Genomic DNA, 14,271 nt, shown 5'->3' on the forward strand with positions numbered 1-14,271 from the left:
ATGGATACGAAGGTAGACTTACTGATTGAACGAAGCTTTTACTCTTCTGCTATAAATAAATCTGCGATAGACTCCGTTCCAGTAGCCCGGGCGCTGAGGATTTGGCTGAGCCAGCTTTCCAGAGATATCGAAGATGGGAGTCCACAGGAAAGATCTCTTAAGCTCCTTGGATGGGATGGAATCTGCTTCAGATTTTCTCTGTGATTTCCCCTTAGATACCATTGAACTCTCCTCTAAGAACCTTGCTCTCATAATCCAGCCATGAGGGTGTTGAGGCTAAAACATTGGTCAGGAGATATGATGATCAGAAGAAGAAATTCAGAAATAGAAGAATCTCATCCCCCTACTTTTAAAAATATGAACTTCGGAAAGAATAAGCCAACTGAAGTAATGACACCATACCTCCCTTGGGAGCGAGACTATTAAAATGCTCCTCAATTTGGGAAAAGACTACCTCCGATTGCTGGGTCAGGTCTTGCAGTCATGGAAGTCACTCCCTGGAACTAAAGAAATTGCCCCCAAACAGATTCCTACTGAATTCAGAAGCAAAGCCTCATATTTCCCTAATAGAAGATTTAATAAAGAATGGACCTTTAGAACGAGTTTCTCCAGCTCAGAGGTACAAAGGGGTCTATTCAAGAAGCTAGACAGTACCAAAACCTCAGAACAAGTGGCGACTAATAATTGATCTAACTTTTCTCAACAAATTCCTTTGGGAAAAAAAAAACAAAAAAACCCCCCTACAAAATGGATACCATTAGATCTGTGATTAAAAGGGGTGGTCCCCATCCCTATCTATTTATACCATAATCTAAGCGCTTTTCTAATACAGTGGGGAAAAAAGTATTTAGTTAGCCACCAATTGTGCAAGTTCTCCCACTTAAAAAGATGTGAGAGGCCTGTAATTGACATCATAGGTAGACCTCAACTATGAGAGACAAAATGAAAAAACAAATCCTGAAAATCACATTGTCTGATTTGGAAAGAAATGTTTTTTAAATTTTGGTGGAAAATAAGTATTTGGTCACCAACAAAAGTTCAAACGTTTTCTGTAAGTCTTCACAAGGTTGGCACACACTGTTGCTGGTATGTTGGCCCATTCCTCCATGCAGATCTCTAGAGTAGTGATATTTTGGGGCTGTCGCTGGGCAACACGAACGTTCAACTCCCTCCAAAGATTTTCTATAGGGTTTAGATCTGGAGACTGGCTAGGCCACTCCAGGACCTTGAAATACTTCTTACAAAGCCACTCCTTTGTTGCCCTGGCGGTGTGCTTGGGATCATTGTCATGTCTGAAAGACCCAGCCACGTTTTATCTTCAATGGCCTTGCTGATGGAAGGAGGTTTTCACTCAAAATCTCACGATACACGGCCCCATTCATTTTTTCATGTACACAGATCAGTCTTCATGGTCCCTTGGCAGAGAAACAGCCCCAAAGCATGATGTTGCCACCCCCATGCTTCACAGTAGGAATGGTGTTATTTGGATGCAACTCCGCATTCTTTCTCCTCCAAACACTCCGAGTTGTCTTTCTACCAAACAGTTCTACTTTGGTTTCATCTGACCATATAACATTCTCCCAATACTCTTCTGGATCATCCAAATGCTCTCTAGCAAACTTCAAAACGGACCCGGACATGTAATGGCTTAAGCAGGGGGGCACGTCTGCCACTGCAGGATCTGAGTCCCTGGAGGCGTAGTGTGTTACTGATGGTAGCCTGTGTAACGTTGGTCCAAGCTCTCTGCAGGTCATTCACTAGGCCACCCCGTGTGGTTCTGGGATATTTGCTCACTGTTCTTGAGATCATTTTGACCCCACGGGGTGAAATCTTGTGTGGAGCCCCAGATCGAGGGAGATTATCAGTGGTCTTGTATGTCTTCCATTTTCTAATTATTGCTCCCACAGTTGATTTCTTCACACCAAGCTGCTTCCCTATTGCAGATTCTGTCTTCTCAGCCTGGTGCAGGGCTACAATTTTGTTTCTGGTGTCCTTCGACAGCTCTTTGGTCTTCACCATAGTGGAGTTTGGAGTGTGACTGTTTGAGGTTTCGGACAGGTGTCTTTTATACTGATAAGTTCAAACATGTGCCAATACTACAGGTAATGAGTGGAGGACAGAGGAGCCTCTTAAGAAGTTACAGGTCTGTGAGAACCAGAAATCTTGCTTGTTTGTAATTGACCAAATACTTATTTTCCACCAAAATTTGAAAAAAATTTCTTTCAAAATCAGACAATGTGATTTTCAGGATTTGTTTTCTCATTTTGTCTCTCATAGTTGAGGTCTACCTATGATGTCAGTTACAGGCCTCTCTCATCTTTTTAAGTGGGAGAACTTGCACAATTGGTGACTGACTAAATACTTTTTTCCCCACTGTATACTTGCTTTAAAAATTCCATACTAGCAGCACACACATCCAACCCTAATAAATCCATTGCTATATTCAAAACTCATTGTCTCTACTGACGGCATTTTATCAGGTCTGTCTGTTTGATAAGTTGATTAATTTTCTCTAACCGTTTTCATTGGTTCTAGATGGGAGGACCTAAATATTAACCCTTTGTGTGTGCTGCCTTTGAACGCAAAGAAAGAAAAATTCCGGTTAAGCAAATTTTCACCTTCTGACTCCCATAGACCTCAAAATAGAGTGCAGGCAATATTGAGTCACGGACCATGGTGACTGTTCAAACAAAACTCAACATAGAAGCAGCTAATACTGAAGAATTTGTCTAAAATTATGTAAAGGTAATTAAAAATAAATTAGCCTTGGCTTCTACACTTGTAGTAGTGTGTTTGCCTACTTACATTAAATTGCCTACTTACATTAAATGCTCATACATAACGTTAATATTTGGGATTTATTCAAATGGAGGTCAGAAAATATTCATTGTAATTTTGAACAGCCCATAATTTCGTACATTTTCTATTGAGAATCCAGTTTAAACTATTACATATGCAGGCAGAGTACATGAAAAATCAGCAGCCATGGCATTCTGAACACACAATACTGCAGGGACAGGGATCATCTGCATATAGTCTTCTAACTGAATGCGCAATCCATTATATGCATGATTAGCACAACATCCATAGCCATAAATTATACAGATAAATCTACTTTCAACACATGAAATATGGATTGACAGATACATAAAATAAACAAGCAAAATTGGTAATGTTAAATAAAAAGACATAAAATAAGAAAAGAACACTGAGGTGGCAAATACCGCAAGTTAAAGATTAGGAACTGCCCCTTTAATGAGAGGAAAGAACGCATAGGTGTCCATGAACTGGCTTAATGCACATTACGTTTCTGCTAAATATTGGATTAATATGTATATAAAAAAAAAAAAAAAAAGTGCTCGTGGCCAGGTTTTGACATAAACAAACTTATCTCCATTAAATACTAGCTAATGTAAGATGTTAACCAGCTCTGTGCTTTTGCAAAAATGTTACAAATCCATTAGACTTCCTGCTGATGGCTCTCTGCTCCTCTTACCATCTCTAAGTGTTAGAGAAGCAACAGGGAGGGGAAGAGGTTACACGTAGATCAGCACAGTATGGAGAAGAAGGTATCGGCACTCTCGGGGAGAGCAGGGAAAACAGGCAATAGAAAAGAAGGAAAGCACTTAAGAGCAATTTAATGCAGGACTTGAGTTGTGCTGAAGTAAGAGCTACTGAAGATCGCAGCACTGAGGATACACGCAGACCTCACATCCAGCCTATATTACTTCAAGGGACACTCCCACAAGAGAGAAATCTAAAGCATATGTGAAAATTATTTTTTCCACATAAAAGGGGACCATGTCCATTAAGGAAAAGCAGGTAAGGTTCTCAAAGTGGGTTAAAGTATAATGTTGTCCTTTACTGATGTACGGGTAGTATAACTGCATTTTCATGAAATAAAACCTTTTTTTTTTAAATGAAAATGCTTTGTGTAAACCCAGCCTACTCAAGCTATGTTTTGTCACCCCTCCTTTAATACAGATTATATATCCAAATCCAGGACATCCATGTCAAAGCATATATGAAAAGGAGAACTGTGTCTTTGTTGCTGTATTCCAATGAACATTTTTTTAATGTAGTTGTGAGTGTAAAACCACAACACAAGTCAGGATGTATCATGCTTTGTCGCAATGGCAATTTAATAACCTCAAAACGTTTAAATAAAAATGGGATACATGAATGAAAATGTGATATACTGCTATAAATGTACATGTTTGAAAGTTATATATATATATATAAAAAAAAAATCCCCTTCATTCCATTAATGTTGTGTAGAGAAACAAGTCCTGAGCACACAGATCAGGAGAATATAAGATTCACATTTGTAGCCGACACCAACAATACGCAGTCCCTGTGGTATGACCGTGTATCAGCTTTTGTGCAGAATTATAAGGTAACAGGAGTAAACATTAACCGGAATGGCTACAATGGACTGCTTACTCTCCTGCGTGGAACTCAACCCTATGGTCAGCACTCGTAGACCTTAGCACGTCGCCACGTAGTATTGCTATTGAGGGGATGACGGGGGAAATATTGTAAACCATTCTGATCAGACACACAAAGGCTATAGCTGGTTTAAACAGGTTTAGACTTTTACTATATTTGATATTATGTGTATTGTATAGCAGGCCAAAATTGCAACACAAGCAATGCCAGTCTAACATAAGGATAACTGTACAAGCTTTTAACATTGGCATGATTCCTAAACTGTAGCGCCCCCCATCTCTTTAAATAAAAGCACAAAAACATTGGGAAAGATATGCTAGATGTGACTCCAGCTCCTATTTAGAGAGGGATGGAAGAAAAAAAGAGCAATGCATCTGGCATGATCGTCCGTCTGACCACGCATGGTGGACTAATGAGGCAGCGGTTGGTAAGGGCTTGTGCATGATGATGAGCGGCCATGTTTGGAGCGGTATACAGTACGTAATGGTGGCTCTGTTAGCACGTGTAATAGTCATGATATCAGTAGGGACATCAGCATCAGGTCATTCTCTCCATACAGAGAAAAATAAAACACGATTTAGTGAACTATGGTAGTGAATGGAGGAAAAGCTGCCGGCCCCAGTAAAGTCTGTAGAGCAAATGTAATAAATAAAGGTGTCCAAGATTGACCACAGTCATCTCCTGAAATGTGGGCTAAACTGTCCCTCCAGGTGCATCCCTTGTGGAGAAGGAAGAATACTGCTTTGTTACATGTTGAACCCATAGCCAGGAGAAACAGATGGGGGAGGCTGAGTGAACGTTGGTGGCGCTGTATATCCGTAAGCGAAGCCGGGCTGAGGTGGCACCACACCATTAGGGCCTGCAGTAAGCATCAGTTGTTGACCTGCAAAAAAAGATGGATACAGTAAGATCCAGCCGATGTCATCATTAGAGACAAGTCTCCTCACCTTGACATGCTTAACATGTCACTCTCCGCAAGGAGAAAACTTACCCCTTAGATACTGATCTGACGCCTCTCACCCAGCCAAACCAGAACTCACACTTTGCACTGACGAGGGGCAGTACCCCGAAACAGTGTCTGCAAATGGAGTTTCTGGTTCTGGCTTTTATCCTAAGTCATGTGACAAGGCTCGTTAAAGGGTCAGTATTGACTTTTAGGATTGCTACTTCCTGTAGGTGGCACTAGAGTTCTAGTTCTCTTCCTCTCTGAAGAGACAATTTGCATTAGAGACAATGCACAGGATAAGCTGTTTCTAAAGGAATCTAATGTAAAAAATGAGAAGTAATGGGTCAGTAGTTCTTCCAATACAAAGCACAGGGGCAGCATTTTACATCTAGAATTAATATTAGTGAAAAGTACAGTAGAGTACATTTTTTGTAGCTTGAGCGCTAAAATCTTTTAATCATCTTTGCTGGCCTAACAGGATTGTCTCGATAAGATGACACCCCCTGTAACTTTCAGTCCTAAAGGACAGCGTACAGGGTTCTTGTGTCAGGACAACTCCTTTTCAATGGGTGCTACAAGGGTGGAGACCTGCTGAGAAAAATAGGCATCTTCTCTGGCAGTCTTAGATCATCTATGTATGAGACCTGACCTAGAAGGAGAGGGGATTCAAAAGCTGGACACATGGCGATCAGTTGTTCACCAGAGCTGCTATATTTTTTGCGTTCTGGGAAGTAGGCGACTTAGAACAGTATAGGAAAAAAAATCTCACTGCATTATTAGCTATTGTAAGTGGATGCTTAGCTACAAGTCACTATCAAAAATAGGATTGCAGGGGAGTAAGAAAGAACCCCAGGTATTAGGGTTGGCCAAACCAAACCAATCCATGTAAACTTCTCAAGTTCATATAATAATAATAATAAATAAAATATTAATAGAAATAATAGCAGCAGGGGAAAAAAAGAAATACAAGTTGAAATGAACTGTGAAAATTGACTTCACTTAAGAAGTTAACTTGTGATCTTAGGTTTATTCACATTATAATAATTGCAATTTCAATACCTAAATATCAGGTCAGCGCAGCATTGTCAATAGACATCAGGAGAATTTAAAACCGCATGCGTGATCACACACAAAGCAAATATTTGTCATGTTCAAAGGTATATTCACATCTCGTACATCCACAGGATAAGTCAAATGTATGTTACATGGGAATCCCAAAAATAGGACCTGAATCTGTATTGAAAACGGGGTCCTGTGGCGGACTGCTGTCAGTGGGGAGAATTCCCATTTATGTTTATTCAAATTTCGGCCACTTCTTCACTGAAAGCAGCGCACGACAAGTCCCCGATCTTGAGCACTATGCAGGGCCCATTGGTCCCGTGAATGTACCATAAATACACAAGATAGGAGTACCCCTGTAAGATGCTTGTATGTATTCCTAGCTATATCACGAGTGCGCTAATTAGACATTTCCTGTCTAGGTTTGGTAATGATATTTAAATCAATCCAAAGTATCTTATTCCTAATTAAAACTGAATAATTCTGTAACGCTCACCAAATACTATTGGTGTTGGCTCGGTTACTTGTTCCTCTTCCTTCCTCAAACTTTCTGCAGCATGAAGCTTATCCACCTGTTAAAAGAATATAACAAAAATAGTGATTAAACATGACATTTTGTTGTGGATTTGGTGAAACCACTTGTTATGTTAGTTATTCTGAGCCATTTAAATTGTCCTTGTTTGTACATTTTGCTAATGGGAGTTAAATAATTTTGATTAAGACTCTGTGTCACTTCAAAAAAAGCAGTCCTTCCGAACTGGAAATGTCAGGAGTAAATATCCCAAAAGGTCATTTTTCTTTTTTCCTCCCCTTCTTCTAAGAGCCATAACTTTTTTTTTACTTTTACGTTAATATGGCCGTTTGAGGGCTTGTTTTTTGTGGGACGAGTTGTACTTTTGAACGACACCATTGATTTTACCATATCATGTACTGGAAAACGAGAAAAAATTCCAAGTTAAGTGAAATTGCAAAAAAAAAAAAAGTGCAATTCCACAATGTTTTTTTAGTTACCATGTCCACTATATGGTAAAATTGACCTGGCAATATGATTCTCCAGGTCAGTACGAGTACGTAGATACCAAACATGTATAGTTTAGTTTTAATTTAAGTAGTGAAAAAAAATTCTGAAATTTGTATGAAAAGTTTTTGCGTTGGTCACCATTTTCTAAACCTGTAGCGTTTCTATTTTTTGGGATCTGAGGCTGGGTGATGGTTATTTGTTGTGTCTTGAGCTGACGTTTTTATTGATACCATGTTGGGGTAGATACAATGTTTTGATCGGCATTTATTGCATTTTATTAGAATGTTGCGGCTGCCCAAAAAAATTAATTCTGGCATTTTGATAGATCGAGCATGTATGAATGCAGCAATACCAAATATTTTTTTTTTTGTTTTATTTTCAATGGGGCAAAAGGACAGTGATATGAACTTTGTTTTTATTTTTTAACACTTTATTTAGGAGTCCCTTAGGAGATTTGAATCTGCGATCGTCTGTGCTATACATAGCAGGGCTTCAGCAATGACAATTTCTTATGAACGTTGGCCACAAGCCGGCATTTGCAGGAGTATCAGAATGACAGGCACCGGGGTCTTCTGCAGATCCCCGGCTCTCATGACAACCAATTGGTGCCCCCCGATCATTTGACGCGTTTCCGGCTGGCGCGTGTTAATTCCAGCTGTCAGATTTGGGCTCAGCCCAGGAACCCGCATTAAAGTCAGAGATACAGCATATGACGCAAGCATACGTCATATGTCGTCAAGGGGTGAAGATCTGTGTCAGAATTCTATTTCTTCCAGGTGCAGATGCAGATAGGCATGGTCACGGATCTGGATAAGGATTAGTCTTATTCAGGCTAACTCAGTCTTCACCGCCTCCAGTCCTGGCCAGATCCATCAAAATGAGAAAAGCATTTTCAGGAGAAGGGGCATGGGAAAACTAACCAAATTCTTCAAAAGTTACGCCACTTTATGTATCTTATCACTAAAGTACTCCAATCCCTGACTGGAGTAACATTTCTGGAGAGAAGCATGGAGGCACACACCAGTGATAAGATGTGGATAATTCATTGAGTGGCATGTATCGCTCAATGATGATAGGTGCGTCTTTTTCCTGCACACCCATCATTAGGACTGGCATACAAAATGACCATCTTAATGAATCCGGCTCGTAGCCTTTTCTACAAGTATAACTGTTCAACCAAAGAAAAAAGTATTTAAAAGAAATAAAACCACTCACTTTGGTTAAGTACTCTCTCATAACTTGGATGAAATAAGGCATGGCAAAGTCCATGATATTGTGTCTCCAGGCCAACTCTAAGACAATGTCTGAATGCAGCAGGTCATAGCAGGTGAAGAGTGTAGCGGCAAAGCACTCATGTTTTCCCTCCTCAAGAAACCACTGAAGCAGCATCTCCGCCAATTCTGTATCTTTCGACTCTGCAGCGTATAGCATTGCATCCTGCAGAAATACACACACGCATGAAAGAGGAGCTCAGCTCACTTATTCAGTTTAGAGAATAGAGGCAAAGACGCCACAAAGAAATACATATAAGAGATGCCTTAACAGATACCATGAGGATACAGCTGGTGTCACAAATGCTTTTTATATGGCCTTTAGAGCATTCCCATCAATAAAAACAGGCATGTGCCTATGAAGATTGAATACAATAGAGAGGCCCATAAATAAAGAGCTGATCAATGAAGTAGCCCATTATAAACCAATAGAATGGCCATTGCTTAGCTATTTACTAGTCATATAATGCGTAGGAATGATCTTTCTCCTATAATTGCCCACAGCCATGTTACATTTAAAGTGATAAAACATCACATGGTCGTGTTCTAATGGCTGTGGTGAGACGTTAGGTCAATGATGCCATTATTTTACATTATATTCATCATAACTGTAAACTAAATTATCAACCCATCACACAAATAGGGAAGAGCAGGCGGTTTAGTCTATACAAAAACTTCAGTAAAGAGCGGAGAGGTTAGAGGCATGAAGGAAAGGGAGGAGAGGTTAGAGGCATGAAGGAAAGGGAGGAGAGGTTAGAGGCATGAAGGAAAGGGAGGAGAGGTTAGAGGCATGAAGGAAAGGGAGGAGAGGTTAGAGGCATAAAGTAAAGGGAGGAGAGGTTAGAGGCATAAAGGAAAGGGAGGAGAGGTTAGAGGCATGAAGGAAAGGGAGGAGAGGTTAGAGGCATGAAGGAAAGGGAGGAGAGGTTAGAGGCATAAAGGAAAGGGAGGAGAGGTTAGAGGCATGAAGGAAAGGGAGGAGAGGTTAGAGGCATGAAGGAAAGGGAGGAGAGGTTAGAGGCATAAAGGAAAGGGAGGAGAGGTTAGAGGCATAAAGGAAAGGGAGGAGAGGTTAGAGGCATAAAGGAAAGGGAGGAGAGGTTAGAGGCATAAAGGAAAGGGAGGAGAGGTTAGAGGCATGAAGGAAAGGGAGGAGAGGTTAGAGGCATAAAGGAAAGGGAGGAGAGGTTAGAGGCATGAAGGAAAGGGAGGAGAGGTTAGAGGCATAAAGGAAAGGGAGGAGAGGTTAGAGGCATAAAGGAAAGGGAGGAGAGGTTAGAGGCATGAAGGAAAGGGAGGAGAGGTTAGAGGCATGAAGGAAAGGGAGGAGAGGTTAGAGGCATGAAGGAAAGGGAGGAGAGGTTAGAGGCATGAAGGAAAGGGAGGAGAGGTTAGAGGCATGAAGGAAAGGGAGGAGAGGTTAGAGGCATGAAGGAAAGGGAGGAGAGGTTAGAGGCATGAAGGAAAGGGAGGAGAGGTTAGAGGCATGAAGGAAAGGGAGGAGAGGTTAGAGGCATGAAGGAAAGGGAGGAGAGGTTAGAGGCATGAAGGAAAGGGAGGAGAGGTTAGAAACAAAAGAAAGGGAGGAGAGGTTAGAGGCATGAAGGAAAGGGAGGAGAGGTTAGAGGCATGAAGGAAAGGGAGGAGAGGTTAGAGGCATGAAGGAAAGGGAGGAGAGGTTAGAGGCATGAAGGAAAGGGAGGAGAGGTTAGAGGCATGAAGGAAAGGGAGGAGAAGTTAGAGGCATAAAGGAAAGGGAGGAGAGGTTAGAGGCATAAAGGAAAGGGAGGAGAGGTTAGAGGCATGAAGGGAGGAGAGGTTAGAGGCATGAAGGAAAGGGAGGAGAGGTTAGAGGCATGAAGGAAAGGGAGGAGAGGTTAGAGGCATGAAGGAAAGGGAGGAGAGGTTAGAAACATAAAGGAAAGGGAGGAGAGGTTAGAGGCATGAAGGAAAGGGAGGAGAGGCTAGAGGAATGAAGGAAAGGGAGGAGAGGTTAGAGGCATGAAGGAAAGGGAGGAGAGGTTAGAGGCATGAAGGAAAGGGAGGAGAGGTTAGAAATATAAAGGAAAGGGAGGAGAGGTTAGAGGCTTGAAGGAAAGGGAGGAGAGGCTAGAGGAATGAAGGAAAGGGAGGAGTGGTTAGAGGCATAAAAGAAAGGGAGGAGAGGCTAGAGGAATGAAGGAAAGGGACCATCTACTTTGATAAAGTTGTGAGCTGAAAAAAACTAAACCGACTGCCAATCTCAACCTAGGACATCTTCTGTGTACTCAAAGTTTCTGGTCCTCTTCCTCTCTGAAGAGACAATTTGCATACCAGTTGAAAATAAATAGCTGGAAATGAGCATGAGGCACAGTGTTTATGCAGAGTTCAATACCAATGTCCACGAGTCAAATCAGCAAAGTCAATAAAACAGTATACTTCAGATAAGTCATATTTTGGGTTTGGTGGCATTACAAACACCACCCTGCTCTACCTTATACAAGCGGTCCTTCTTACACAGCTCCACACTCTGCTTCCAACGGTTATTCCCCTTGTACAGATAGGCAGCAATCCTGCGAAACTCAATCAGCTCATGCTTCTCCAAGCGTTGTGCTAGGCTGATATTATCAAAGTTATCATACGCATCAATGGATGCCCTTAGGCCCTGTGAATAAACATGGACATGAGTTACAGAAACAGAGCATCTAGAAGAGTAAAAACCCACTCACACAGCCCAATAATCGGGAACGCGTGTTCATGACAATCTTTGCTTCCCGATAATCGGCCTGTCTCTTCTCGGCAGCACAGCATCCTGCCTATTATCTATCTTTTTTTTTACATAAAATGAATCACAAACGTAAAGAAAAACTATGTTACATAATTCCTTATATCACTAGTCACTTCAACTCCCAACCTCATGTTCAGCAGTGATCATTCATTGATAAAAACTTGCTAAAAAAGAATATAAAAACAAAAAAAACCCACTGTGCACCCACAGACACTGATGGCCACAGGCAACCAATCATTGAGCTCAGCCAATGTATGGCACGGGCCGATGAATTCAGCGATCGGCTGCTTTCGAGGCGACTTCACCGCTGCAGCCAAAACACAGACAACCGATCAGCGGCAGTTTTTTTTTTTTTTACTACGATCTGATCAATTTTATAGATGTTTGTATACATTGCATTTATACCAACCATATAATGGATATGCATATATGAAGTACTGAACAGGCTAAAAGACACCATGTGTCTCATTAATTGATTAATCAATTATTGTACAAAAATATCCCCTTATTCCCCGTTATTTTTGCTTTTAATAACATTTTTAAACATTCAATAAAGATATATATTTGATTTTGAATAGTTTTGTCTATGTATCTCTTTGTAGGCTGTTATACTATCTGATCAACACTTTATAGGTTCAGTGTTCTGATTAATTTCATTTTTTTTCTCCAGAAACTGCATCAACCCTCTAGAAACATATTTAAACGGGTTGTACAGAGCCTTTTATATGGACACCCGCTATGTCTCCTAACTCTCAGATAGACATGAACGCTCGGCTTGTGAATAGTGGAGAAAGTGGATGCCAGACAGTTAAGGAGGTAAATAATCATGGAAGAACAAAAGGCTCGGGTGTGAATATTGAAACAGCCCAAACATCATCTCGGAAGGCTCCATACACATTAGATGGTTGATGTATGGCCACCTTTTTTCTATAGTGTATTGGGGCCATAAAGGGGGTTTTCCAGTTTCAGAAAACCTCTATCCTCCAGTTGCAGTTTGTTATAAAAAAGAACAAACAGTGCTTTACTTACCCTTCACAGGTCCAGAGTCGAGTCTCTGCTGCTGCTCCCGTTGTCTTTTATGGTCTGCAGCATTGAAGTCAGTTGACAGCGCTGCAGCCTATAATTGAGCACAGTGACTCTTGCCATCTACATGGGCAGAAACGCTGAGGTCATTTAATAACTGCAGAGGTGACGACGTGATGTCAGCGCTGCAGACAATAGCAGAGCAGCGGCAGAGACCCGGAAAAAGGGAATAAAGTACAGTTTCTCTCTTGTTTTAAAAGGAAACTTCTGGGAATAGGGGTTTTATTATTATTAATTATTTATTTATATAGTTTTATGAAACTCAAAACTCCTTTAAAACTTTTTACAGTATTCTGCATACTGTTTAGATTGGGATAACATGAATAAACTGATTTACCTGGTAATCCTCCTCCTCTGTCAGCAAGTTGTTAAGCGCCTCATTGACAGACTTGTTGTTGTGATTTTGAACAGAGCGCAAGTATGGTTTAACAAGAGGCAACTGGCTCATCTAACAGAAAAAACGTACAAAAAAAACACCGATCAGAGAAGACTCTGAAACACAATGACATTCAACTTGTTTTTACAGAAAAAACATTTCCAAAGCCAAGAAGTAATGAAAAAAGTACATGTAGATGTTAATACATGTCTATATGTAGAATGAAGAACCTATATAAGCAGATTACAAAATATGAAGGAAGGTCTGAGAAAGCCAAGTTGTTAAAATTGATGAACAAGATTCTCAGGTTTTAGTAGTCACCTTAGAAAAGTAGTTGACTGTTCGTGTGTGATCCAAGCGAGGAGACAGGACGAGGAGCAGGTCATTCATTAGAAGAGGTTTGTACTCCACGTAGAACTGGAGCGCTTTGTAATACAATTCCACATTGGCAACCTGCAAGCGTCAAATATAATCATTAAAGACTGCCGTAAAGTAAAGCGAAAATATATCACATTGCACATCATTGATATACCTTGGTGACAATGTCTTTAAATTGTCCTTCTTTCCAAGCAGTGGTCGGATGGCTCATCATGGTAATAATTGCATTATCATACTCTTCATACTTATCATATAGGAAGACTAATTCACCCCAAAGATGGGCCTGTTCTGCTGCACGCAAGACCTGGAAGCATCACAACAAAGGGTAAATATAATAGTAGTATCAGGTAGAACACATAAACCAGTATACCAGGACCAGACCAAGAACGGATTGATTACTGACCTTGGGGATGTTGACTCTGGACCAGAATAATTCTAAATGTTCACGCATCTTCTGAGGTTTAAACTTGGAGTAAAGAATGGCAAGCTCTGTGAACATGCCCATATGAGCACGCTCCAAACCCAGGGCGGCTTCAAGGAGGGCAATGAGCTCTTCAAAATACCCCCGATCCTAGGTGTAAGAAAGGCAGACGACGAAAGTCATTTAGCACTGAGAATGGAAATCTGATCAATAGGCCTACACAGGCCATTAAAATGTGGATGATTGGCAAGCATGCTAGTACATTTAGGCTTTAAATGTTTTTTTTTTTTTTCAATTTTAACCATAAATTGTACAATTTACGTATTCAATACTGTACAACGGCATAGTGTATTGTTTATATTTGATAGGTAAATAATATTAAAGGGTTTGTCCACTACTAGTACAACACCTTCTTGATCTAAATGTTTGGTCCCTGATAAAATAAAATAAAAAAGCTTATACTCCCTTCCCGTGCCGGCGCTTTTCCGGGTCACCCGTGC

General features: G+C 40.7%; 1 protein-coding gene across 1 annotated transcript in view; it reads right to left on the bottom strand.

Annotated features, from left to right (window-relative positions):
* Positions 1–2,839: 2,839 nt before the first annotated feature.
* LOC141259265 (clathrin heavy chain 1-like) overlaps positions 2,840–14,271 on the bottom strand; it is a 109,542-nt gene continuing 98,110 nt past the window's right edge. The window contains exons 25-32 of the mRNA XM_073674946.1: positions 13,754–13,921; positions 13,505–13,654; positions 13,294–13,425; positions 12,934–13,044; positions 11,220–11,390; positions 8,691–8,912; positions 6,951–7,026; positions 2,840–5,332 (exon numbers count right to left, since the gene is read on the bottom strand). Coding sequence (XP_073531047.1) covers positions 5,196–5,332; positions 6,951–7,026; positions 8,691–8,912; positions 11,220–11,390; positions 12,934–13,044; positions 13,294–13,425; positions 13,505–13,654; positions 13,754–13,921 — 1,167 coding nt within the window. The 3' untranslated portion in view covers positions 2,840–5,195. The remainder of the gene's footprint in view (positions 5,333–6,950; positions 7,027–8,690; positions 8,913–11,219; positions 11,391–12,933; positions 13,045–13,293; positions 13,426–13,504; positions 13,655–13,753; positions 13,922–14,271) is intronic.

This window comes from Phyllobates terribilis, unplaced genomic scaffold, assembly GCF_046119375.1.
Source record: "Phyllobates terribilis strain yellow unplaced genomic scaffold, ASM4611937v1 Scaffold_1__5_contigs__length_1240528914, whole genome shotgun sequence".
Taxonomy (NCBI): domain Eukaryota; kingdom Metazoa; phylum Chordata; class Amphibia; order Anura; family Dendrobatidae; genus Phyllobates; species Phyllobates terribilis.